At 36.3% G+C, this 24273-nt stretch overlaps 2 protein-coding genes across 4 annotated transcripts; one reads left to right on the forward strand and one right to left on the reverse strand.

The window, feature by feature from the left end:
- Positions 1–1146: 1146 nt before the first annotated feature.
- Positions 1147–12008, forward strand: LOC113109549 (uncharacterized). 2 transcript variants are annotated; one of them, XM_026273171.1, is made up of 13 exons: positions 1147–1244; positions 1843–1938; positions 2225–4366; positions 5034–5201; positions 5672–5842; positions 5916–6017; positions 7230–7340; positions 8102–8280; positions 8356–8513; positions 8974–9016; positions 9204–9390; positions 9816–9951; positions 11133–12008. In XM_026273171.1, exons 2-13 carry the CDS (start codon positions 1878–1880, stop codon positions 11230–11232), a joined length of 3558 nt encoding a protein of 1185 aa, XP_026128956.1. In that variant the 5' UTR covers positions 1147–1244; positions 1843–1877; the 3' UTR covers positions 11233–12008. The 2 variants fall into 2 exon arrangements, with proteins under 2 accessions (XP_026128956.1, XP_026128957.1); XM_026273172.1 differs by having other exon boundaries at positions 1159–1244; positions 1848–1938.
- Positions 12009–13557: 1549 nt separating this feature from the next.
- st8sia4 (ST8 alpha-N-acetyl-neuraminide alpha-2,8-sialyltransferase 4) lies at positions 13558–22022 on the reverse strand. 2 transcript variants are annotated; one of them, XM_026273174.1, is made up of 5 exons: positions 21810–22022; positions 19096–19224; positions 18642–18895; positions 16477–16770; positions 13558–14766 (listed from the first exon to the last, which is right to left on the reverse strand). In XM_026273174.1, exons 2-5 carry the CDS (start codon positions 19129–19131, stop codon positions 14484–14486), a joined length of 867 nt encoding a protein of 288 aa, XP_026128959.1. In that variant the 5' UTR covers positions 19132–19224; positions 21810–22022; the 3' UTR covers positions 13558–14483. The 2 variants fall into 2 exon arrangements, with proteins under 2 accessions (XP_026128959.1, XP_026128958.1); XM_026273173.1 differs by having other exon boundaries at positions 18642–18899.
- Between the last annotated feature and the right edge of the window lie 2251 nt (positions 22023–24273).

A 24273-nucleotide genomic window follows, 5' to 3' on the forward strand; every position in this document is an offset into this window, starting at 1 on the left:
ATTAATTTGTATTTTGTTAAAGAAACTGAAAAAATAATTTAAAAAAATAATAATAATAATTTTTCATGGAGTGACATGTGTCATGGAGGACTAGTGGTGCCACTCAAAAATTCAAAACTGTTTATTAATTACATGTTTAAAATGTTAAATAAATATAATACTGTATATAATACTGTAAATATAATACTGTATACACATACACTTCTCACAACAATGATTATATTATTACAAAGATATTGTGGTTCAGAGAGAAGTGTCAAGTGTGTGTTCTTGTTTGTCTTATCTGGTTTGGTTCCTGTTCTCATAATTAGTTAATCACCTTCGTTCTGTTCACCTTTGCTGGTTGATCATCTCGTTTGCTCTGTTTCCCTCCTGTCTTCATAAGCCTTCAGTTTCTGTCTGTTCTTCATCCTGGATTAATGTTGATTTAATGGTACACGTGAGCTGATGCTATTTTGCTCTCCTGCTCTTTGTGTTCAAGTGGAATTAAAGTCTATTTTGGTTACTCGTGCACTATCTACAACCAAGTACCGTGACAAGAACTTGGCAAACCACATATTATATGGTCATAAAGCATTTATAATGTTTAATAATTTGAAAAAATGTATTTATTTATTTGTCCATTTGAAATCTGAATTATATATAATTTATATATATTAACTAATTATTTGCACACTTTTTTATCAATCATGATTGATGATGACAATTTTTAAATATACTTTTATATTGCAATTTCACATGCAATCTTCAAATTAATGTACAAACAGCATAAAACTGTATTTTTTATATCTGTTTAGGTGTGTCTTTTTTATGACTGAAGGCAGGTATCACTTCAGCAAGTAGGAAATGTACAGAAATTTTAAAAAGTTAACACTAAATTCTTAATTAAATCAAGATGAATCCTGAAAGCTACAAAGTCATTGATTTGTTTTTTGATGAACAAACATCACAGCAGTTGGGACATTAGGTTTTTTTGGCTGCTATGGCTGCTATTATATATATAAGTACATTTCCTTACAAAAACTAAATAGGAAATGGGATTTGCTACCTTTCAGAAGGGTGTTTCATACACTGACACAGGGCTGGGTCTGAGAAGGATTAGTTCATTTAAGCTCCTTCTGGGCTTTATATCAAGAATAGAACAATAAGAAGTGGAGCAGTGCCCTGATATCAGCTGCTGTTGATGCAGAGACCGCCTTTACATCATTACTCCTCTAAAGGAAACCTGCACTGACTGCCTTAAGGTAAGAATATACATTGGTCTGGATCTGTATAGTTTCATTTAGTTTGAATGTGTCTCTTGTAGTTAGTGATTGTCATGGCAAGGCTAAGACTTTGCTGACTCTTGTAAAACTGTGTGTCTGCAAAACAAGGCAGACACACACATTTGTCATTGTATGTCTTGTCTTCCATTTAAATTATATATATATATATATAAATATGTACAGTACATATCAAACCAATGCAATTAAATGAGAAAGAAAAAACTAATGTTACATTTCTGCAGTGATTATTATTTGTTTGTTGACTTCTTATAACAGCTTTTATGATTATATCGAGAGACCCTATGAAATAGTCAGGCTTTTAAAAATGTATATGTATAAGAATCATTTGAAATGAAATAGTGTAAGTGTTATAAGTTAGTTAGTGTTACAGAAGTTTGTGTTAGTGAGGAGCAAAAGTTTAATGTTCATTTCTACAATAATACAACATTTTCATTTTTAACATTTCATTGGGTTGGGTTGATCAATTAATTAATTCGTTTCTGAATGAATGGGAGTTATTTACAAACAAACATCAACAACACAGAAGATGAGACTGGCCCATGTTTCTATGTTTTAGTGTAGAGGACTGTAGATGTCAGGTCATCCAGCAGAATGAGTCGGAGGAAGAGGAGGAGCCACAGCCACAGGAGGCGGAGCTCCAGCAGCAGTAAACGTGAGTGTTGATCTATATGTGGACCCTAATCCTCTAAACACTGTCTGAGTCATGCTTAGCTCACACCTGCAGCACAGCCCACACACAGGTGCCCGATTAGGGGCCACAAAATCTGCATTGAGATCTCAAAAATTTAATATAATCTAATTACAAGCTCTTAATTTTTGTAATCTGATTACGTAATCCAGATAACATGATACGTTAGCAAGCAGCATGAAAAATGAACAAGTCTTCTGTTACAAATAAGACAATGCAAAGCATCTAAACTTCTTTTTTTTTTGTACAGAATGCATCTCTCCATATCATTTCCGAAGACCCACAATGGTGGACACTGTGGAAGCTGCAGAGAAGGGAGAAACTGACTCCTTCTGTAAAGAGCATGAAGTGTCAGTGTCTGAAGACGAGAAAGAGACTGAGACTCCAACCACGGAGAAAGAAAACAGACCTGGGAGTTGCGAAGATTTCTTCCAGGACACAAAGAAAAAAGACTCAGGACCAGTACACAAAGGTCCAGGGTTAAAAATCACACATTCTGTGACCATCGATCACTTTGGACTGTCTTCCCCCAGAGTTGTGTTCGAACGGTGCCATGAAGCAATGGTTAGTAGTGTGATAGCAGTCACAACCACTGAGGTCAAGTGCATGAGCCCAAATATGAAGCTTGAGATCAGTGAAGTTGTGACATCAGACGATTCAAATATCAAGACAACCTTTATCGTTCAAAACCACCGAGACAAAAGAGAAGAGACTCATTTAAGAACTGAAAAACATCAAACTCGAAAAAACAACCGACAAGGAGCAGATAACAAACTAAACATCAGCCACAAGATTAGCATTGCAGAGCTGAATTCAGAGTCATCACATGCTTCCAAGAAGCAGAGCTCATTGGACGATCCCGAAGAAGTGGCTTGCCGTAAAAGCTGCTGTCAAAACAACTCCCACTGGGGAAACACAGGTGGCCAGACGGACACAGATTTCACACTGGTTGATGGATCCTCCTCTTGTTTATCACCCTCTGATTTCTGGCAACATCAGAAACAGCACTTACTGCCCAGCACTCTCAATAATGAGGCATTATGGGATATCCCTCCCCCCGATGAATTTGCCGATAAGAAGAGTAATGCACAGGATTTCTTGGCAGAAAAGGTTTCATCTTGTCAAATCAGTCCCAGAGAAAGATTCACTGGCCACGACAACACTAATTGCATGCAGCCAGAATCTGAAGTTACCTTGTATAAAGAGTTTACACACAAGAATACACTGGACAACGGGACAAAAGAGCCCCAGCACTTATTCATGAATCCCAGAGCTTCAATAAACAGATCCTCTTTCACTAAAAACTTCATCGACAATCACGAAAGGAAGACGCGCTTGCGCAACAACAGCATCGCCTTCCTAGAAACTCATCCCGCAGGCTACATGGACATTCCTCCCAAACGACGAAAGACGTACCCGGGATTGTCATATCAAATGAGTCAAGCCAGAGAGAGCATTCCCTCATACAGAGAGTCGTTTTCCTCTGGCACACTGTCGTCTTTTTTCACTCAGTCGCTTCCCTCTCAGGCAGAGAGGATGGGAAGATTTTATGTAGAAGACGAAAGACTTCGTCTGCTTGGGAGCCGCAAATCTTCCAGTAGCAGCAGCTATAGACCAAGCTCAAGCTCTACAACCGGTCCCGACTCAAGTTTAAAGATTTCCGCTCCCAAGTTTAAAGATTTCCGCTCAACAAAGAACCCATTCTACCCATCCAGGTCTGATGAGAGTCCAGAAGAAGTCTTCTTCAGAGGCGAACGATGTCATGGGCCAGCAGAGCTTCAGCCGAGTTCTGGTTTGATGATCGTTGATGGTGTGCCTGAGCTGAATGAAGTCAATGAAAGTGGCTTTGACGAGGAGATGCTGGAGCCGGATGAGCCCATTTCTCCAGGTGACACTATGGAGAGACATCACAGGGAGCTTCTTATCCATGTCATCCCACCTTCCCTGTGCAACTCTGAGGAACAAATTGATGAAGGATTACCCAACAGTGACAAGCATAACACATGTGACAGAGACGAAGCCGACGCTCCGAAGAAACGAAGAGGTTCGGTAATGACGATAATCACTGGGCACTGTGAGCAGAGATTTCTGCAGGGCAACCATGTCTTCTCGTTTGATGAGGAGCGTCAGACTGATGCTTTGAGCCCTTCTGCATCTCCCATAGACGACCTTGCCTGCATCAGAGAAGCGGTGGAGGAGCTCCAGGATTCCTCACAAGCAAGAAAAAACACAACTTCTGCAAATAGTATAATAAACTTACATACGGACACGTCCTCTCAACAGTCTGGAGAAGTGCGACCAAATGAAGCCCTGGATGAAATGAGCACAGATGTCTATAGGACAACCAAACTTTATAAAAATGACTTGCCTGAAAGGCAAAGTGCCTCAAAAAGTAAGCAATGACACATTTTACACTACGCTTTCTTAAAAAGTGGTTTTCACTGGTGTGTCACAACCTCCTTAAACTCTGAATGCTGGAGAAACTGAAACTCAACATATTCACTCACACACAGTTTCACTCTCTTGCTCATGTTATGATATTGTGGTTTTCTGATTACAGTTTAAATAAGCAATGAAATCTTAACGTCACAGTGGTATTTTAATGATTTGTGTATTTGAATAAATCAGTTGAGTCAATGATTCAAAGACATATTCATAAAATGACTCACTTTACATCATTTGAATGAGTCGTATTGAATCAATGACTCACTAATTAAGGCTTTAACTACTGGCAGTTTTAGTTCAGTTTTATAGCATATGTTCATTTTAAAAATGGTAAGAATTTACATGAAAGGGGACAAACATTTAGCAAGTCATTTAGCAACCAAAACCATAATTTTTCCCATTTACCCTTTCATTTGAATAATTTTGCAGATTGTTTTACCAATGGCCAGATTTCTGGACATTTTTGTTAACAGCTGTTTTGTAGGATCATCTGTGTTGGGCCACCAATCTGTGCCCTGAAGCTGAAAATGACTAAAACAGTATTTTGTTGGCTTTGGCTTTGCAATGTTGCTGTAATCATACCTATCGATTTTTGTGTGTTTTATCATCCATAGATTCATTAGAGGTCAAAGAGCACCTCAGGCCTCCAACAGACTCCATTCATAAAGATTCAGAGGAGCATTCAGACCACTGGGCAAGGAGACGCAAGCTCTTCAAGGAGAGCAAACAGCGCAGCTCTGCAGGAGGAAGCTCTATTACTAGCAATATCACAGAGGAATCAGGTATACACTTACATATTGGTATCGAAGGAAGTTTTTGTGCAATCAATGCATTTTGTCCTATTTATGGCAACACATATAAGGTCACAAAAAATGAATTTAAAGCAGGGTGACCATGAAGTCTAAATTCTCAGTTTACACTTGCCCATCTGAAGCTAATAATTATACTTAATGCTATTTGCATATATTAAATATTACATACATTTATTAATGTAGCCTTATTAATTTAAGGAGGACAGGGAATTTACTAATTTCAGTCACTTTAAACTATCACTTTAAACTAAGTCGTACTCTCCTGCATTCAGCTCCCAACTAGTGTGTTTTATACGCCAGATTTCTGGCATATTTTTGGTAGTTTGGTCTTGTATTAAGAACAAGTTGTACTATCAAAATGACTATAATCAAAACGTTGTCTACTGTAGATAGAATGCATTTTTATTTGAAACATTGTCTTCTGTTTTTTGGTCATTAAGACACAATGAACTCTGAGGACACTCGTTCAGGGGACATGTCAGCGCGGGATATCGAGGACAGAGGATTTTACACAGAAACCTTTCACTCAGTATCATGGATCTACCATGGAGATGAAGTTAAGCAGGATGAAAGTGCACACTGTCTCAGCAGCTGTACTCGACCAGCAGCAGGTGGGTTCATCACATTCTCAGATGAGTATAGGCTATTTATGATTTGCAGTGTTTAAAATGCATAATGTTTCAGTTCGCGAGCGGACGGTGAAAATCAGCAAAGGCATGGGCGAGTATCCCTGGGGCTTCAGGATTCAGTTCTCCAAACCCATCGTGGTCACTGAGGTGGACACAAGTAAGTTATTATCAAGAACACATATCTGGTGCTTGGCAAGGTAAAAGAATGAGAAACTCACTAGTTATTTTTGAAATTAGATTTTATAAAAATACTAGCTTGAAAGCATTGAATAATCAGAATCAGAATCAAAAGAGCTTTATCGTTAAGTATGATATTCTGAGCCCTTTTCCGCACTCTGGATGTATATAATTCTTGAAGGGTGGGCAGGGGAGCACCAATAATCCTTTCGGCAGTCCAGCTCGTTCTCTGTAGTCTTCTGATGTCTGATTTTGTAGCTGAAGCTAGGTTAAACGTCCTCAGCAGGCTGAAATTAGGCCTGTTCACACCAAATAGAGTGAGGGAATAATAAGATAAGTCTTCATCACAACTATGATCATAACGACACAAAGGAACAATATCGTTAAAATCTGATTGTGAACGATAACAACATTCAGAGGGAGATAAAACTGCAGTACACAGGAGATGTGACATACTTGAGAAGATCCACTACATAGTGGATATTTTAACACACTTGTTTTAAATATGTCATTACATTCTGAACATGCCTTTGTGCAAAAATATAATATAATAAATCTGCATGACATTTTGTGCAACTTTGACAGTGTATGTTACTGGTAAAGTAACAGTTAGCAGTTGAACTTGATGTCTATGTCTGTAAATTCACAAGTAGCCTTAGGTCTTTCTCCCTGCTGGCAACTTCAAAGCATGGTATTAATACTGAATATGCATTGTAGTTAACTGATCAATATCTTTATTGTTAATAATCTTGAGTCACCATAGATTACAGTGTCAGTCAAATGCATAAAAGAAAACGTGCTAGATTTGAATGAGATTACTGAAAGAGTTGTTGTAGTTGTAGTGCTATAAAACTATGGCACATATATATGGCCACAAATGCATGACTGAACAGTAACACTTACATTACAAACGTCAGTATATTCAGATGAATATGTACAGTCTCATTTGTGTATTTCGTGATCGGTTTAGGAGTAGAGCTTCATTCTTAGGTTTTTCAGCTCTGCTATTATGCTTTAATCACATGGGTTAGTTTTGCAGATCTACCACGAGCAGATGGACAATGCAAGAATAGACACCAGACTTTCTTTTCAGTTCTCTAAATGCTAACTCATTGTAAACTCTAGTAGCACAAAGTGTGTCGTCCGTGGCCATGTTCCTGGGATGTTGAGCGGTCAGTCGTCTGTGTTTCAGATGGAGCAGCGGAGGAGGCAGGTCTGCAGGTTGGAGACTATGTGCTGGCGGTCAACGGCACCGATGTCACGATGGTGCCACACTCAGAAGCGGCTGACCTCGCACGACAAGGTAGTGTGGACACCTATTACTGCATGGACAAGGGTTTGATATTTTGTGGTGATTTTAGATTAAGGTTTGTTGGTTTCAACCCCTGTACATTGACTGGTAGTTTGACATATAGCTGCAGTGCTGGGAAGCAACTAGTTACATATAATTAATTTAATCACAAAATAAAAAGGTTACACTTTATTTTAAGGTGTGCTTGTTACAGTGTAATTATACATTTAGGAGCAGAATAATATTAATGAACAACATGTAGTTACTATATGGTTAGGATTAGGGTTACTTGCATGTAATTATGCATGTAAGTAAGAACATGTAACGTGTAACAAGGAGACCTTAAAATAAAGTGTTACCCAAAATAAATGTAATTTTAATCAGGTACAGTTACTGAGAATGCAATTGTATTAAATTACAGTTATGAAAATGTTAATGATTACAAAGAGGGTTACATCTGAATATTTGCTCAAGTCCATATACAGATGACATTTATTTTTCATAACTTGCACCGACTGCTTTAAAATATGAGACACCAATGTTTCAGCAGTTTAGGACACATGCTTCTTCGATAACAGATGACCTGTTTTGTCCAAGCTATTGTTATAAGTTACACCACTTATTAGATTGTAATCTGTAACCTATTACATTTCCAAAGTAACCTTCCCAGCATACAGTTGCAATGTTATATAAAGGGGACTACCAAGATAAAGTCTTACCGGTGCTATCGTATAACTAATTGTTTTGTGTAATTTCTGGTTTGAATAATAAAGGCCCAGATATTTTGACTCTGACCATTGGCTCGGACATCGGTCGAATGCCGAACACTCCTCGACCGGCGTGCAGGGGTTACTTGCATAAGAGGACTCAGTCCAGTTTGCTGAAGGGCTGGAGAAAGAGATGGTTTGTGCTCAGACACGACTGCTGCCTCTATTACTACAGAAACAAGCGTGTGAGTGCAGCTCTCTGCTTCATCCCAACAAATCTGAAGGTGCATTGCCATGTAAACTTGGTTTCTCATTGACAGGATGAAGGGAAGAGCCCAGCTCAGTCTGTGGTGAGTCTGGAAGGAGCTGTGGTGGAGGCCGACTGCAGTTTAGGAAAGCCGTTTGTGTTCAGATGCTGCCCTGTGTCTGGGAACCGAGTTTACTACCTGTGTGCCTCATCAAACCAAGAGATGAAGAGGTGAGGACATTTATGTGTGTTACAAAGAGAATTATGTGTTGTGTTTTGCAAAAAGTATTTTAAAAGGGCTGAGAATTAGCATATGGTTTTGCTGATTTGGTGTGTGCTTCTTTATTTGAGTGTCAGACACTGTGTGACAAGTAAAGATTTTGTGTTTAAGCAGTTGAAAAAAACAAAACAATCAATGGTACAAGCATCCTCCAGCATCACATAAAGTTGGGGTGGTTCTTGAAGGTGGTCCCGCAGAATCAGGATTCACAGTGTAGCTTGTCACAAAAGCTTGTTTCAAATTAGTTTCCTCAACACTTTAAGGAATTAGACTGATAGAGCCTTTCCCATGCAACAAGACTGAATGTTGTTGTTTGCATTCTGCCATCCAGCTTGTTTCAGAGGGACTGATTATTAACTTATATACCAAAAACCCATCTAACAGATGAGTTTGTAATTGTTTGTTTCTCAGGTGGCTGGAGGCTATGGACAGAGCAGTTCATCCTATTACACAGGTAACTTCCTAATCATTTCTGCATGCATTATTTGCTGTGGCATCATTACACATATCTATTTTCTATATATATACTCTATTAATGCAAAAGTACAGGATGATTGAATAAACTGAACCGCATTGGCTGAAAGCGACTGATGTTGTTGTGGTAATGCTCATAACGCTAATGATGGTGCTTGTTGAGACAGGATCACGTGTGGGTGGATGTGACTCGACACAACTCAAACCTGCCCCCTCTGGCAGTCAAGAACCCAGAATGCCTTGGGTTACTGCACCAGCTGGACAGGAGCAAGGACTCGTGGGAGCAGCACTACTGTGTGTTGAAAGACGGATGCCTCTATTTCTACGCCAGCATTCGGTCGACCTGCGCGATAGGTAGCCTACGTCTGTTAACAGTGCAACTGCTATAATGGTTGACAATTATGATATGATTATGATTACAGTTAATGGCAAGACGAATGTTTGTGAGACGTAAACTGATATTTCCTACTGAGACACTACAGCAAAAGATAGAAACAACTGACATATTACTATTTTTTGTTGGTGATAGACTTTAGCACAGTAGTGTATGTACCTGACCTTGCCTGGCAAAAGTTCCCACAGAAGCACTCCAAAATCTTGTGGAAAGCCTTCCCAGAAAAGTGGAAGTGCCATAGCTGCAGACGGAGGCACTATTTTATTAAAATAGTGAATATATCAGACATACTCACAGTTTATTTATGTTCTTTCATGCAGATGTTTTCAGTCTTCTTGCTTTGCTATGACGGCTAATACAGTAGCTCTCATTTGTCTTGTTGCAGGAGGAATATACCTGCATGGCTACACAGTGAGAGATCAGCCGATGGGATCCAGAAGAGCTGCTATTGAGCTCAGACCTCCGTCTGAAGATTTTCAAGTGTTCTACCTCAGCGCAGAGAATGCAAACGAGAACAAACGGTAATGAACTTGATATTGAATAATGTTCAATCATGCATTTAAAAAGCATTCAGTAAATGCATTAAATCCACTTCATTATGCTAGTCAAAGGAACACTCCACTATTTTTTAAAAAAGGCAAATTTTCCAACTTCCCTAGAGTTAAACAGTTGAGTTTTACCATTTTTTAATCCACAACCAGACCTGGAGATTGGCTGAGTGGATTAGAAAACAGTAAAACTCAACTTTTTAACACTAGGGGAGATGACAAATAAGCCTATTTTCAAAAGGCCACTTACACACACACACAAAAGAAAAACAGTAAGAATTTTTACATTATTATTGTAAAATTAAACCTTTAGAACAAGTGGGAATGCCAGAAGTGCTGAAAATATTTTGTTGTTGCTTTGTTTTGATTTCTCAGTCTATAAAACTGCTCAATTAAAAAATATATATTAAAGGAATAGTTTGCTCAAAAATTAACATTTTGTCATCATTTACTCACCATCATGTCGTTCCAAACCTTGAACTTCTTCCTACTTATGTTGAACATAAACAAGATATTTTTCTTCAGCAGCTGATGGTCTGCATTGACTCTTATAGTATTTATTTCCTTACTATGGAAGTCAATGGTGGCCGACAACTGTTTGGCTCTTTAAAATTCTTCAGAACATCTCATTTTGTGTTCGACATAAGAAAGAAACAAGAAACTTATACAGGTTTGGAACGACACAAGGGTGAGCAAATGATGACAAATTGTTTATCATTTTTTGGGTGAACCATTCCTTTACCAAACAGTACTATGTTTTATTATTTATCGCAAAGAACAAACCTAGCTGTCAACAAGAGCACATTTCTTTTGAACAATTATAAAAATCTAAAGATTTAACTTAAGCACTTACCAGTTCCAGTATTTTTTTCTAATACAATTTGGTGTTTGAGTCATTCTTTGGTCTGCTAACAATGTTTTGTCGTATCATATTAATTTATTTTAGTTGTATATGTTTGTGAAAAAAAGTTATACGCAAAAATAGCCATTTTTTCATATCTCCTGACCACTAGGTGACACTGCGCTGAAACACTGCAGCTAGCCTAAAGTCATGCTAGTTATAAAACACATGCAGATTTCTGACAGGAAGGCTTTAGGCAACACATGGATGAAATGGCAGGAATTAACATCATCTTTTTCTCTTCTGTTTTCAGATGGATTAGTGCAATAAAATCATCTACAGGAAAATGGCTGCCATTGCATCAGGCAATTCAGAACTACATGAGCCGCCCATCCGAGGAAACAAGAATGTGAACAAGACTGATTACGGGACAGGCGTTCCTCAACAAGCACGACCGTGTTCAAACCATAGCATGAGGATCTCCTAATTTTCTTTTAAAATTAGATCATTGTGCACAATAATAACTTCAGACTTCAGGTGGACAGGTTCATTGGTTTGGGTCTTGGTGGACTACAAGAGCATCACTTTGGTTGATAATGGTGAAGCTCTCAAGCCTAAATGGCTCAAACGCATAGCCTTACAGATACATGACGCCAAATTAGCATCGAGTATCAGAAAGTTTAGTTGTACAGTGCTGAAACTTGTAATCAGATCTTTACTCTTTTGATAAACTGATCTTGAGACTGCATTTACTTATTTACCAAAACTAAAAGACAAATTGATATTGGAGTGGTATGAACACAAAATAGAACAATTTAACTCATTGAAACTACAAGATCAAATCATCTAGTGTAAATAGTCATGATGAAACCTAAAATTTCTCCATGTATAATATTCAAGTGCTTTTTTGACAGTTCAGCAGCAGCCAGTGCATGAAGTTGTCATGGTAACCTGTGCAGTGACGAAAGCTGGAGGCATAGAAATAGAAACCTCAGAGTTACATCAAACTCTTTTCTCTAATTCTCTCAAGTCTTTCATTTGAAGCGATGATTGTTTTAGGTCCACTTAACAATTCAGATGTTCCATGCATTCACAGGACAGGTTAAGGAAGAAGGATGGCATGCATTTCTGTAAACCTGTTTGTGTATTCACACTTTATAATAACTGCATGCTATTAATCATGAGTTAAGCATTAGGAAACAGTTAATTAATCATTTATAAAGCATTAATAGATATTAATAAGCATTATATAAATACAGATATAAATGGTTTATACTTGATTTAAAAGCATATCTATAATGTATTTACTAATTGTTTTTTCATACTTTATTAATGATCAATTTATAATTTCTAAATTAAGCATAGCATTATTTACACACCAGTTATTAAGGAGTTGTCAGTGGTTCATAAGATCACTTAGAAATTGTAAGTAAATGATTAATAAACTATTTAAATGTGCATTAATACATCTTTTTATTCAGACATATAGTAATAGTTACTTATAGTGTTAATAAATGGTTTATTAACATGTATTTCTACTGTAATTCAGGGTTAATTCATGTAGTTGTTAGTTAACTATTTTTGTGAGCTCATCTAAAGTGAGGATTATTTATGCCTTGAAAAGCTTTTACTTTTATGAGATTTAAAGGCTATTAATATTTCTATGTTCTGTATCACTGTGTTGTGTTTGTTTCCTTTTTTATGTTTAGAAGATAACTGAGCTGTTAAATATCCTTTATAAATGCTTTACAAAGCATAACTAGTCCTCACTTTAGATGAGCTCACATAAATAGTTAACTGACCACTACTAAATGCTTTATAACTACCTGAATTTACTACATTTCTTGTGATCTTATGAATCACTGGCAACTCCTAAATAACTGGTGTGTAAATAATGCTATACTTCATTGAGAAATGATAAATTGATCATGAACAAAGTATGACAATAAAATTATTAAAAACATTATAGATATGCTTTTAAATCAAGAATAAAGAATTTATATCTGTTTTTATAACTGCTTATTAATGTCTATTAATGCTTTATAAATTATGAACTATCTGTTTACTAATGCGTAATTAATGATTAATAGCATGCAGTTATTATAAAGTGTCACAGTGTATTCTTATGATGTTTTCCATTTTATGTTAAGACACTGCCATTGTTAATGTATATAACACACATTTCCTTAAAACCTTTAGTCCTCTTCAGATAGGATGCAATGGACGATCTTAATTCTTGTTTTAGCTCATTTAATCATTTGATGACAATACTATGACTTTTACTATTCTTTATATAACTAATGCTACATTTATGGGTTTTTGTATTAATATTTGTATTAGTATTGGATGGTCTTCCAGTTTTACAGTTTGATAAGATTTGTATTTTTACAACATAAGGGAGTATTTATACTTGGTCACTTTATTCATTTCAAGCTATTTATGTGGCCTGAAAAACCTGATTCATTACACTTGGCCAAGTGTAACTATCCTCTAATGATTTCCCAGAATTTGATGTAGTCTGTTCACTGATGTGCTTGTATTGCATGTAAAAAAACAGTGAAGCTTGCCAAAATACAGACTTGCATTATGTTCTACCTCACAGAAGCTGTTCTTGTACACCTCTATGAGTTTCATGATGACTGGTGATGATGACTGATGACTGATGACTGGTGTTTGCCATTTAAAAAAAAAAATCAACTTTAAAGCTGTCAAAACAAATGAAATAAAAACACAAAAATGCTACGAAACGCATTTAACATCAGTTTAAAATACAAAATACGTTACAGTATAAATAAAAGAATACACTGAAGTAGAAAAACAAAACTCTTGAGGCATTTCATGTAAGGCCTTATGTTATACATTCACATTTTTTGCTCACGTTTTAAGATTAAAACAATTCTGCAGTAATAATCTCCTCCGAATGTTTTTACTTAACTCACCAGTAACACACACAATGTAATGTCACATAAATAATGTGAGGCATTATTAATGTTTCAGGCATGCCAATATAATCGGACATACAGCAGTACATTTGACTTTGACAACATATACAGTATGTAATACATTCAGTATTTCATTCTGTGACTGATATATACCAGTGTTTTCCTTTTTTAGGTTTAACTATAAGGTGCATTGACAACAAATCAGACATGTGTTCCTTTTATTTCACATTAATAGAAAATCCTTTACACTTATTATTAAAATTTCCAGTAAATAAAAAAGTGGATACTGTGGATGAAACCAGACCAAGTTACCATATGCTATAACTGGAATTCAATATAAATTCACATGATTTTACTTTTGCTTTTTGTTTGTTTGTTTTTGCCCTGAAAAGGGAACCGCAAAGAACCAGCTCAAGGAGTTGTTTGGACATGTGTGAATCAAAAAATAATAATATTTCTATATACTACAAATACAGTATCTTTGGCAACTTTGGTGTAAGACATTTTCAGACAAGATCACTTACCAAGATTGTAATATCAACGCACACTAAGCAGGACTGTCTCATTTGTCATTTGGAAACAACAGTAGTTTGTTCAGTGTCCAGCATTGCACTTTCCCTGTAGTAAACGAATCAGAAGTGTCACAGGACGAACAGTTTGCAGTTGAAGGCACGCTCCTTCTCCAAACACATTAGTCTTCACTTGAGTTCATGAGCTGCACGTCAAGGGTATGTGCATTTAGACGTGGTCAGTTTGAGCGCACCCTTGCTGTGCAGTCTCTTCAGCGTTTTAAACTCCAGCGGCATCCGGTGGGGACCCGCATTAGAAAAATAGCGATATCTCAGTCCGTCATAGTAATGATATTTAACAGGGTTTCCGCTGCCATCTCTGGGGAAAGGCCAGAATCCATACAGGTGTATTTCATCACAGAAGCGCGTAGCCATTGTGTACATCAATAATCCAGTAGAGGGTCGTTTGATATTTATCTTATTTGTGAGCCAGTACCTAAGAAATAAACAGACATTGCTTGTCATTTTTTAATTATGTACTATAGGCATTATAATACCAATTTACAGTCTTCATTGTATTATGAAATGTAAAATCACTTCTTCTAAGGGCAGATTTAAAAATAGCTTGCTCCAGCGCAAACTGTCTTCTGGCGTTAAAATAGTACTGTCAGGATTTACTAAAGACACACAGTGAAGAGTTGAAGAGTGAAGGCGTGGACAGTTATTTTTGTGACTGACCTTATTGAATATGTATTTGTAGGTGTTCCCCTTTCAGACATGAAATTTATGAGAAGAGACTATTTAAATGGATCACACAATACGATTTACTAACATTTGAGCTGGTATTTACACCATTATTTATCGGCCCATAAAAAGCAGGCGGTAATTTGCGCTGCACTTGGCAGATTGAGCTGGTCATTATGGAAATGATTTAGCTGTGTCTGTGTTTTTTAAAGAGCCACACAGATGGGAAATCAAAAATTACCTGTATTACAGTGTATGATGTAGCTGTCATCAGTGTAAACAATGTGCAAAGTAATTAAACCAAAAAGTACCCGATTTATAAAGTTATTGGCTTCTAAAGTAAGGAGTCGACTCTGAATCGCTGAAACGAGTCGTTATAGATTTCAAATCTTTTGCCCATCTCTATGTACGTCACTAGGAGCACTTTGCTTTATTTAGACCAACAAGCATCTCCGAATCACAACGCGAAGTATGATTATGAAGTTATGTGTTTGTTTTCTCCCGAGCGTCTTATCAGTATGTGTGCTGTCTGCAGCCTTTATCTGCGCTGATCTTCATTTACAAATACGTCATTAAAATGAAGTGTAACAAGTGCTGCTAACAGATATTCTGTGATAAAGTAATCCATATGAAAACATCGCGATATATCTTCACACATTATATCACATTATATCTAATGTGACCATGCCCCCGTGCTGAACGCGCTATTCAGATTCAAACTGAAGCGCGCGGCTTGAATACACCCACACAGAAGAAAAAGCAGCGAGACTGTTCAAGTTTTTTATTTTACTGTTTGCTTTGCGATGAGAGGAATAAGACATAATTCAACCCAAAAAGATGCTAACGCATTGTTTACCATAAAGTTGTGTACAGAACAACCAATCAAATCTACGTCAGTTGACCAATCAGAACACAGTATGCTACCGAAAGGTGGGGTTTAAGGAAACTGAATCTTTTGAACAGCTTTGCACGAACCGTTTGGTTTGGGGATCTCTGAGAATTGAGGTAATTTAAAAATTATATTTTGACAAAATGACAATGTTTTTTTACCCTTGGATGGATTTAAACCTATTGTACAGGACTTATAAACAGTGATAGGAAGCTTAGAATTTTCATCTTACTGGCTCTTTAATGAGTGCAATATTGTTAGTAAATCACATGCAGAATTTTCCCTCCCAAAGGCGCTTTTATGGAATTGCGTTCTAACGCTAATTTGCGCTGTTTATTAAATCTGGCTTTAAAAAATCTTCCAACTTTAAAAATGATTTTTTTTAAGTTAACCAAAATTCCAAAAGTTATGTTACTTTAATTTTTAAATAGAAAAGCCAATTTTTTTAATTTTTGGAATCTTAAATAGGTTTAAATTTTACTTCATTGCTTATGAATTAGAATTACAGTTCTGCACTCTTTCACGTTACTTCGAATCAAATGGAAACCAGGAATTGTAAATGTCCTGACTCACCCTCGTACAGCGTGGATCAGGCGGAGTGAAGGATATGCCGTGCGCACTTTGAGTTTGTGTTTAAGAATGAGCTGGTTCACGATCTCCACGTGCCTCTCTCCACCCTTCACCATGAAGGCTGGGATCCAGAGCACGCTGTTGTTCAGCTGCTGTAGACGCCGAATGAATCGCTCCTGCTGTCGTTCGTCCCGCAGAGCCCCGTACACCCGCGGGATCACGGAGGGGTTCATAGTGGTGAAGTCTGATCTCAAACCCACATCATCTGCAAACTCCACCAGAGGAGCGAGGTTACATCTGCTCGGGGATCAAAGAACAGGCAATGGTCAGAGACGGGGGGCTTCAAGAATACATGGAAAATAAGACAAATAAATGAGAGTTTAAAGAACAAACTAAAAACACTGATGTTTTAATACTGCTCTTTAATAATTTGGACTGAGAATACTGAGCACCACATAACCAAAAAAAAAATAAATCACATTCAATCATGTGAAACAAACCTGAGTATTTAATACCGCATATCTGACTTTAATACAAGTGCAGGTGCAGATGAGATTCAAAGTAGAGATTATCAGTGAATAATTACTTACAATTCAGGTGTGTTCTTCATATAAAGCAATAGTTTGGCAACAAAAGTCCCTCGCACACTGAGTCAGAAATATGCATGTGTTTTTACATTTTCTTTTCATATTCATCTTCTTTTTTTCTCAAAATGCATGTTACGTATGTGGAAAAACGCCAATCGGATCCATTTTTTAATTTTTATTTATTTATAAATTGTTTTCGATGTAGTGTATAAACGTGATCGACACAACATGAGGTCATATTTATTTTTTAACATGCGGAAATTTAGGATAAATATTTTGGACTCAGTCTACAAGAGTGTACAAGTTATACATGCTATTTTTTAATTGATTCATTCATTTAATTTGATTTATTTATAAAGTTTTTTTATTTTTTGTCATATATACCATCCAACATCTTCAGTTCCATTTCAGTTCCAGTTTCATTTTTGTATTCAAGTATTCATTATTGTTCAAGTATTTATTATTATTGTTAAAGGAATTATTATTGTTAATTAAAACTAAACCATACAAAATGTAATTACTTAACATTAAACAAAAAGTAACTGAAATGAAAAAAAAAAAAAAAAAAAAATATATATATATATATATATATATATATATATATATATATATATATATATATATATATATATATATATATATATATACACTTAATATATAATTTTATTTCAGTTTTATTTCAGGCAACAATTTTCTCAATTTAATTTTTTTATTATTTAGTACTAAAATAACTAATGCACAGCAAAGTTACTACTTTGAAAACAGGAAATATTAAAATTAAATCCAAATATATATATATATATATATATATATAGCTGAAAAAGGCTTAAACTTTAGTATAGGGACCTTTTCTCACTATTAACTAGTTGCTTATTAGCATGCCTATTATTAACATATTGGCTATTCATTAGTTCTTATAAAGCACATATTCTGCATGAGCATACATCCCCAATCCTGTCAAGCCCTGGATGTTCTGTGTTCCTGTTTTATTCTGTTTTCCTTCCCCTTGTGCTCTGTGTCATAGTTTTACCTCATGTTTGATTGTCATTCCATTCACCTGTGTTCCCTTAATTATCCTCATTAGTTCCTCGTTTCTCTACTGTTCAATGTCATCAATGTTATAGTGATTGTGTTTTCCCAGTTCTCAGAGTTTCAGTTAACAATAAATGTGGTTTCCTTATCCTGCTCCTGCATCGTGCTCTTCTCCTGGCAAGTCCTACCCAATCCCTGAACATAACTACCTTACTAACTATTAATAAACAGATAATTAGGAGTTTGTCGAGGCAAAAGTCATAGTTACTGGTTTGTAAATGCAAGAATTTGACCTTCATTTTGGGGTGATAACAGTGCAAATAATTCAGTACTACAGAATGTACAAGTCATGTGAAGCTCTAAATTACTTTGAGCTTTTGTTCCTTGTTCAAATTTCCAAAAATGGGATCAAATAGTATTCGAGTCAAGTTACCAGCAGGAAAACACTTATTCAGTGAGAGGAAAAATTAGCGTTTAGACCTTGTTAGACTGCATGCCTTGCCATAAGACGGTAATGATTAGATCAGCGTAAAGATGTAAATACATTACCGTATAACAAATCCATGGCTGTCTATCTCCTTCCCACATCCGCTCTTCAGGAGAACACCTGAGTTTCCCACCACGGCACAGGTCTTGAACGTCTTGTTCTTCATTGGAGAGACTTCGGGAAGTAAACTGTGTAGAGTCTGAGAAATATTGAATGTCCTGCGCCGGTCCAGAACATAGTGGATGGTATCGCCCGGTTTGAAACTGCTCTTGATTACAGACACGTCTCTCTCTGCATCCAAGAAGCGAAGCACGTCCTTCCTTCCACAGGTTGAAGCAGATCAGGACAATAGATGACTCATTAGTTCATAACCATACCATCCAAACATGCTCTAGAAATGACCCTATGAAGTCATGCTCTGAGTGAGTCATAGTGAGTCAATATCTCTAACACTCTTCCCTCTCAAATCTGTGCTTTATGTGCTGTATGCATTTTAAATTCGTGCAGGTTACTCACCTTATAATGGTCCCAAGGGTGGCATTCATCTTCCATCCCACTCCCATATCACTCAGATCACTTAAACTAAAGCCGAACAGTTTATCGGAGCCGTTGACCATCAGTCTAGTAGAGCTGGGCTCAGACTTCCTGTTCCAATGGAAATGTGGCATAGTAACTATACACACTAGTGCTGGTAATTCTGTTGGGTTTGATATTGTGTTCATGTAGTTACATTCAAAAACAAAAAAAAAAGGATCATATACACGGTACAGTACTGGTTTCCATCAAGGTATCTATCTATCTATCTATCTATCTATAGAAAGAAAGAAAAAAAGAAAGAAAGAAGTTAGTTTAAGACATGTTGCCATCAGACTCATCAAATAACAGAAATATCACTCAACCAAACCTCTATGCAGAGACCAGTGCATTTGACACATTACAAAGTACATATTGTTCTTATTTTGGACTCTTATTTTGAAACCGTTGTGGACTCTTAATTTGTATTTTGTATGTGGTATCTGTCTTTTTTTATTTTATTTATGTATTTGTTTTTGATTGGTTTTCTTGGTCATCTATTTTGCATATCAGTGTTATTTTAGTATGAGTGATACTGATATTGTTCATATTTTTAAGTAGAATTTGATCACACTTAATTTTAAGGCCCAATTCTCACTATTAACTATTAACAATGACTTTTGTCTCACTAAACTCCTAATTAGCTGCTTATTTATTGACAGTAAAGTATTAAGTATTGGGTGGATTAAGGGATCTAAAATATCAGAAAATGTGCTTTATAAGTACTAATAAACAACCAATATGCTAGTGATATGCATGTTAGTAAAAACCGATCCTTAAAATAAAGTGACCTTTTATTTATATTTTCCTGTTTCAATTTAAGTTTTAGTTATTTTTGGTACTTAACCTAAATTATAAATATTGCCTTGCAAATAGTTGAAATGAAATAATAATTTTTACAATTTTATTTCAATTAATGTTTACTTCAAGTAATGAAAATGTTTCTTTATTATTGGTTTTAGTTTAATTTAACCTTAATAACCCTGTTGCACATCAGCTTCTTGTTCTCATTATCCAATATATTGTGTTTCAGGTGTCATTTGTCCAGTCTTGTTTGGCTTTTTGTGTGTTTTTGTAAAATGCTGTGGTATATTCTCTGCAGTCCTGTGTTCCTGAGTTTTGTTTTCATCAATAAATACATTTCTTACAATCCTTCATCTACCATGCTATTACATTATTACTCAGCAAAAAATAAATAAATAAATAAATAAGTAAAACATTTTTTACTCAGTATTTTTGTCTTGTTTTCCAGTACAAATATATTTACAAATAAGTACAAATACAAATATAAATAATATTCTTAAACCAAGATACATTTGAAAATTAATGGGAAAAAACTTAATTGATTGATTGTTATTTTTCTTACCTTGATAGATTTTTTTTTTTTAATTTAGATTCTTTTTGTAAACAAACTCATAAACTTAAGTTTGATACATATTTAGAGAATAACACTTACCGTACTTTTGCTTCTAAATGCATCTTGATTTAATTTGTACATATTTGTACTAAAAAACAAATCTTGTTCTTGTTATCACTTATTAACAAACATTTTTTTTTTCTTTGAGAGGTGAGTTTTTAGATCTGCATGTTGAAAATGAGCAAACTGTTTCTGCAAGGCGTTAAAAGATTTATATAATATGAAATCAAATTGAAACCTGACAGCAGACTCATCTTCAGAAGCAGTTTTTTTCCACTTCTGTTTTTAAATAATGCGTAATGAGACAAAAACAAAACAAAAGGAAACCACATCTGATGAGCTGTCTACTGTCCTCTCACTTACCCGACACACACACACACACACACGTCAGAAGCAAATCACAAAGTCATCTAAAAAGAAGTGCGCATTCTATGTTTTTATGGCACCAAGATAAAGTTCATTAACTCATCAGTGGTGAAAAACTAAAATTGCCCAATTCTGAGCGCGTGTATTCTGAAGTGAAGCAGATTATGAGCAAGTATGAACTTGACCACATTTTTTTTTCAGTTCCTGGAACAAAACAAGTGCAAGTTTGTCAGTGAATCATCTAAATTTCCCATGCATTTCAAACTTAAAACATTTGGAAAAATGTTTACACAAAACTCAATTTCAAGAGCCCTGGGAAACTGCAACTCATTTTGACAAACACTTATGTTTAGGCATTATAATAATAGATATACTGATTCAAAGATTTGACATTTCAATTTCATGAAAAGTCAATGTAGGTATGAAGGCCTTGTATACATTTTAGCATACTTTTAAACAGTAGGCTACTACTACTACTAATAAAAAGATTTAAGTTAATTAATGATATAGTATCTCCAAATACAGTTTATTAATATATAAAAGTGTCTAAAATATACTTAAACGTAGTCTATATACAATGGCACATTCAATGAATTACACGTCTTTTTCACAACTGGGGTGTAAGAATAAAATGGCCATTTCGACTCAAACAAAGGGCAGTCAGTGTGAATCGATCCTAATTTAATTGAGATGGAACAACAGCGGGGCACATGAACTATAGTTCACAATAGGAGGTTTATGAAACAAACCATTAAATAAACGAACATAAATGGGTGTCTTGTTTAATGAGATACACATATAAGCTACACCTTAATCAGACTCGATGTTCATTAGAAGAGGAGCGCTAATTCTGTAACAGCAGAAGAGCCCTCACCCTGTCAGTCCCGTCTTCTGATGCGCTTCATTTCTGCCCATTTCTCTCGTCTTGTAGACTATCAGCAGGATGCTTATGGTGCAGATAGTCCACCGTTTCCGTGTAAGTCGCATTTCACACACGAATCGAGCGAAAGTGTGTGGAGATGACAAGAAAGAAAGCGTGCTCAGCTGTAGTGCACACAACAACTCTCTCTCTCTCTCTCTCTCTCTCTCTCTCTCTAACACACACACACACGCGCGCGCGCGCGCGGGCTGTGAGTGACACGTACAGGAGCCAATAACTCAGGCTCCATGCTATGAATAATAATTTTCTAATCGAACCAGTCGCGAGCAGAGCTGTCATCCGGTTCTGATTCCAAATTACATAAAGGAAATTATAACGTTATCCAGTTGCTACCTACATTACACATTTAGGCTAACACAAGACTATTGTTAGATTACTTTAACCCATCTTAATCTTAATCTTGTACATTACATTTACATTTAGTTATTTAGCAGATGCTTTTAGCCAAAGCGACTTACAAATGAGGACAATGGAAGCAATCAAAATCAACAAAAGAGCAATGATATGCAAGTATATAACAAATCTCAGTTAGCTTAAAGCAGTACACGTAGCAAGGGCTTTTAAATAACATAATAAATCAAAAGAAAACCGATAGAATACAAAAAAGAATAGGGCAAGCTAGTGTTAGAGGTTTGTTAATGCTTGCTTTTGTTAATTGTATAATACGTGAAAAGAAAACAGATAGAATACAAAAATAATTTTTTTTTAAAGAATAGAATTATAATAGTGGGAGCTAAAGTTAGAGGGTCAAATAAAGATGGAAGATATGTGTTTTAAGATGATTCTTGAAGATGGCTAAGGACTCTGCTCAGATTGAGTTTTAATTCCACCAGGAGGGAACATTTAATTTAAAAGTCCTTAAAAGTGACTTTGTGCTGCTTTGGGATGGTACAATCAACTGACGTACACTTGCATAATGCAAGCTTTTAGAGGGCACATAAGTCAGAAGTAATGAATTTAGGTAAATGGGTGCAGAGCTAGTAGTGGATTGCTAAGCAATTCTGTCTTGGCAAGGTTGAGTTGAAGGTGATGGTCCATCATCCAGCAAGAAATGTCTGTTACACAAGCTGAGATGCGAATAGCTACCGTCAGATCATCAGGATGGAATGAGAGGTAGAGTTGAGTGTCATCAGTATAGCAGTAGTATGAAAAGCAATGTTTCTGAATGACAGAACCTAATGATGCCATGTAGACAGACAAGAGAAGTGGTAGAAGAACTGAGCCCTGAGGTACCCCAGTAGTTAGATGTTGTGACTTGGACACCTCTCCTCTCCAAGATACTTTGAAGGGCCTATCTAATAAGTAAGACTCAAACCATTGGAGTGCGATTCCTGAAATGCCCTTTGCCAGTAGGGTTGATAGGGGATCTGGGGGTTAACCGTGTCAAAAGCAATGGACAGATAAAGCAAGATAAGTACTGAAGATTTGGATTCTGCTCTTGCCAGTCTTAGAGCTTCAACAACTGAGAGCAAGGCAATCTTAGTTGAATGTCCACTTCTGAAGCCAGATTGGTTGCTGTTGAGGAGGTTGTTCTATGTGAAAAAGACAGAAACTTGGTTGAACACAGCTCGTTCAAGTGTTTTTGCAATGAAAGAAAGAGGGGAAATTTGTCTGTATTTCACTAAAAGAGATGAGTTGAGGGTTAGTTTCTTAAGTAGTTGAGTTGTACGAGCCTGTCTAAATGATGAGGGAAAAACACCAGTGTGCAGGGAAGTGTTGATGATGTGAGTGAGTGCAGGTATAACTGCAGGAGAAATGTCTTGAAGGAGATGAGATGGAATTGGATCAAGCAGGCAAGTTGTAGGATGATTAGAAATGACGAGTTTGGAGACTTCTGCCTCAGAAGGATGTGAATGAGTGTATGTTTGCTGGTGAGATGTGCTTGACTGATTGTGGTGTGGAAAATTGTGTACTGATGTTTTTAATTTTATTAATGAAAAATGTGGCAACGTCGTCAGCTATTAGGGTTGATGCAGGAGGAGGACAAAGAAGTGAGGAAAATGTTTTAAAAAGCATAAAAGAGACAAATTGTTTTGAATTTTGTTATGGTAGGATGTGCTTTCAGCAGTGGAGACATTAGCAGAGAAGGAAGAGAAGGAGTGACTGATACACATTAAGGTCAGTAGTATTTTTGGACTTGCGCCACACCCTTTCAGCAGCTCTAAGCTTAGAACGGTGTTCACAACATCAGATAACTAAGGGGCAGAAGGGCTGGCCTGGAAGATAAGGGGCAAACAGTGTCTAAACAAAGATGTAAGAGTGGAGAAGAAAGTATCAGTAGCACTGTTAGCATCAAAAGATGCAAACAGTGTAGGGGAAGGAATAGATGAAACCATAGCAGATGAGTGAGAGTGAGTGTAGGTTATGTCGAAAGATGACTTGTGGAGGGGTGATGTGG

The sequence above is a fragment of the Carassius auratus genome, chromosome 10, assembly GCF_003368295.1.
Source record: "Carassius auratus strain Wakin chromosome 10, ASM336829v1, whole genome shotgun sequence".
Lineage (NCBI taxonomy): Eukaryota > Metazoa > Chordata > Actinopteri > Cypriniformes > Cyprinidae > Carassius > Carassius auratus.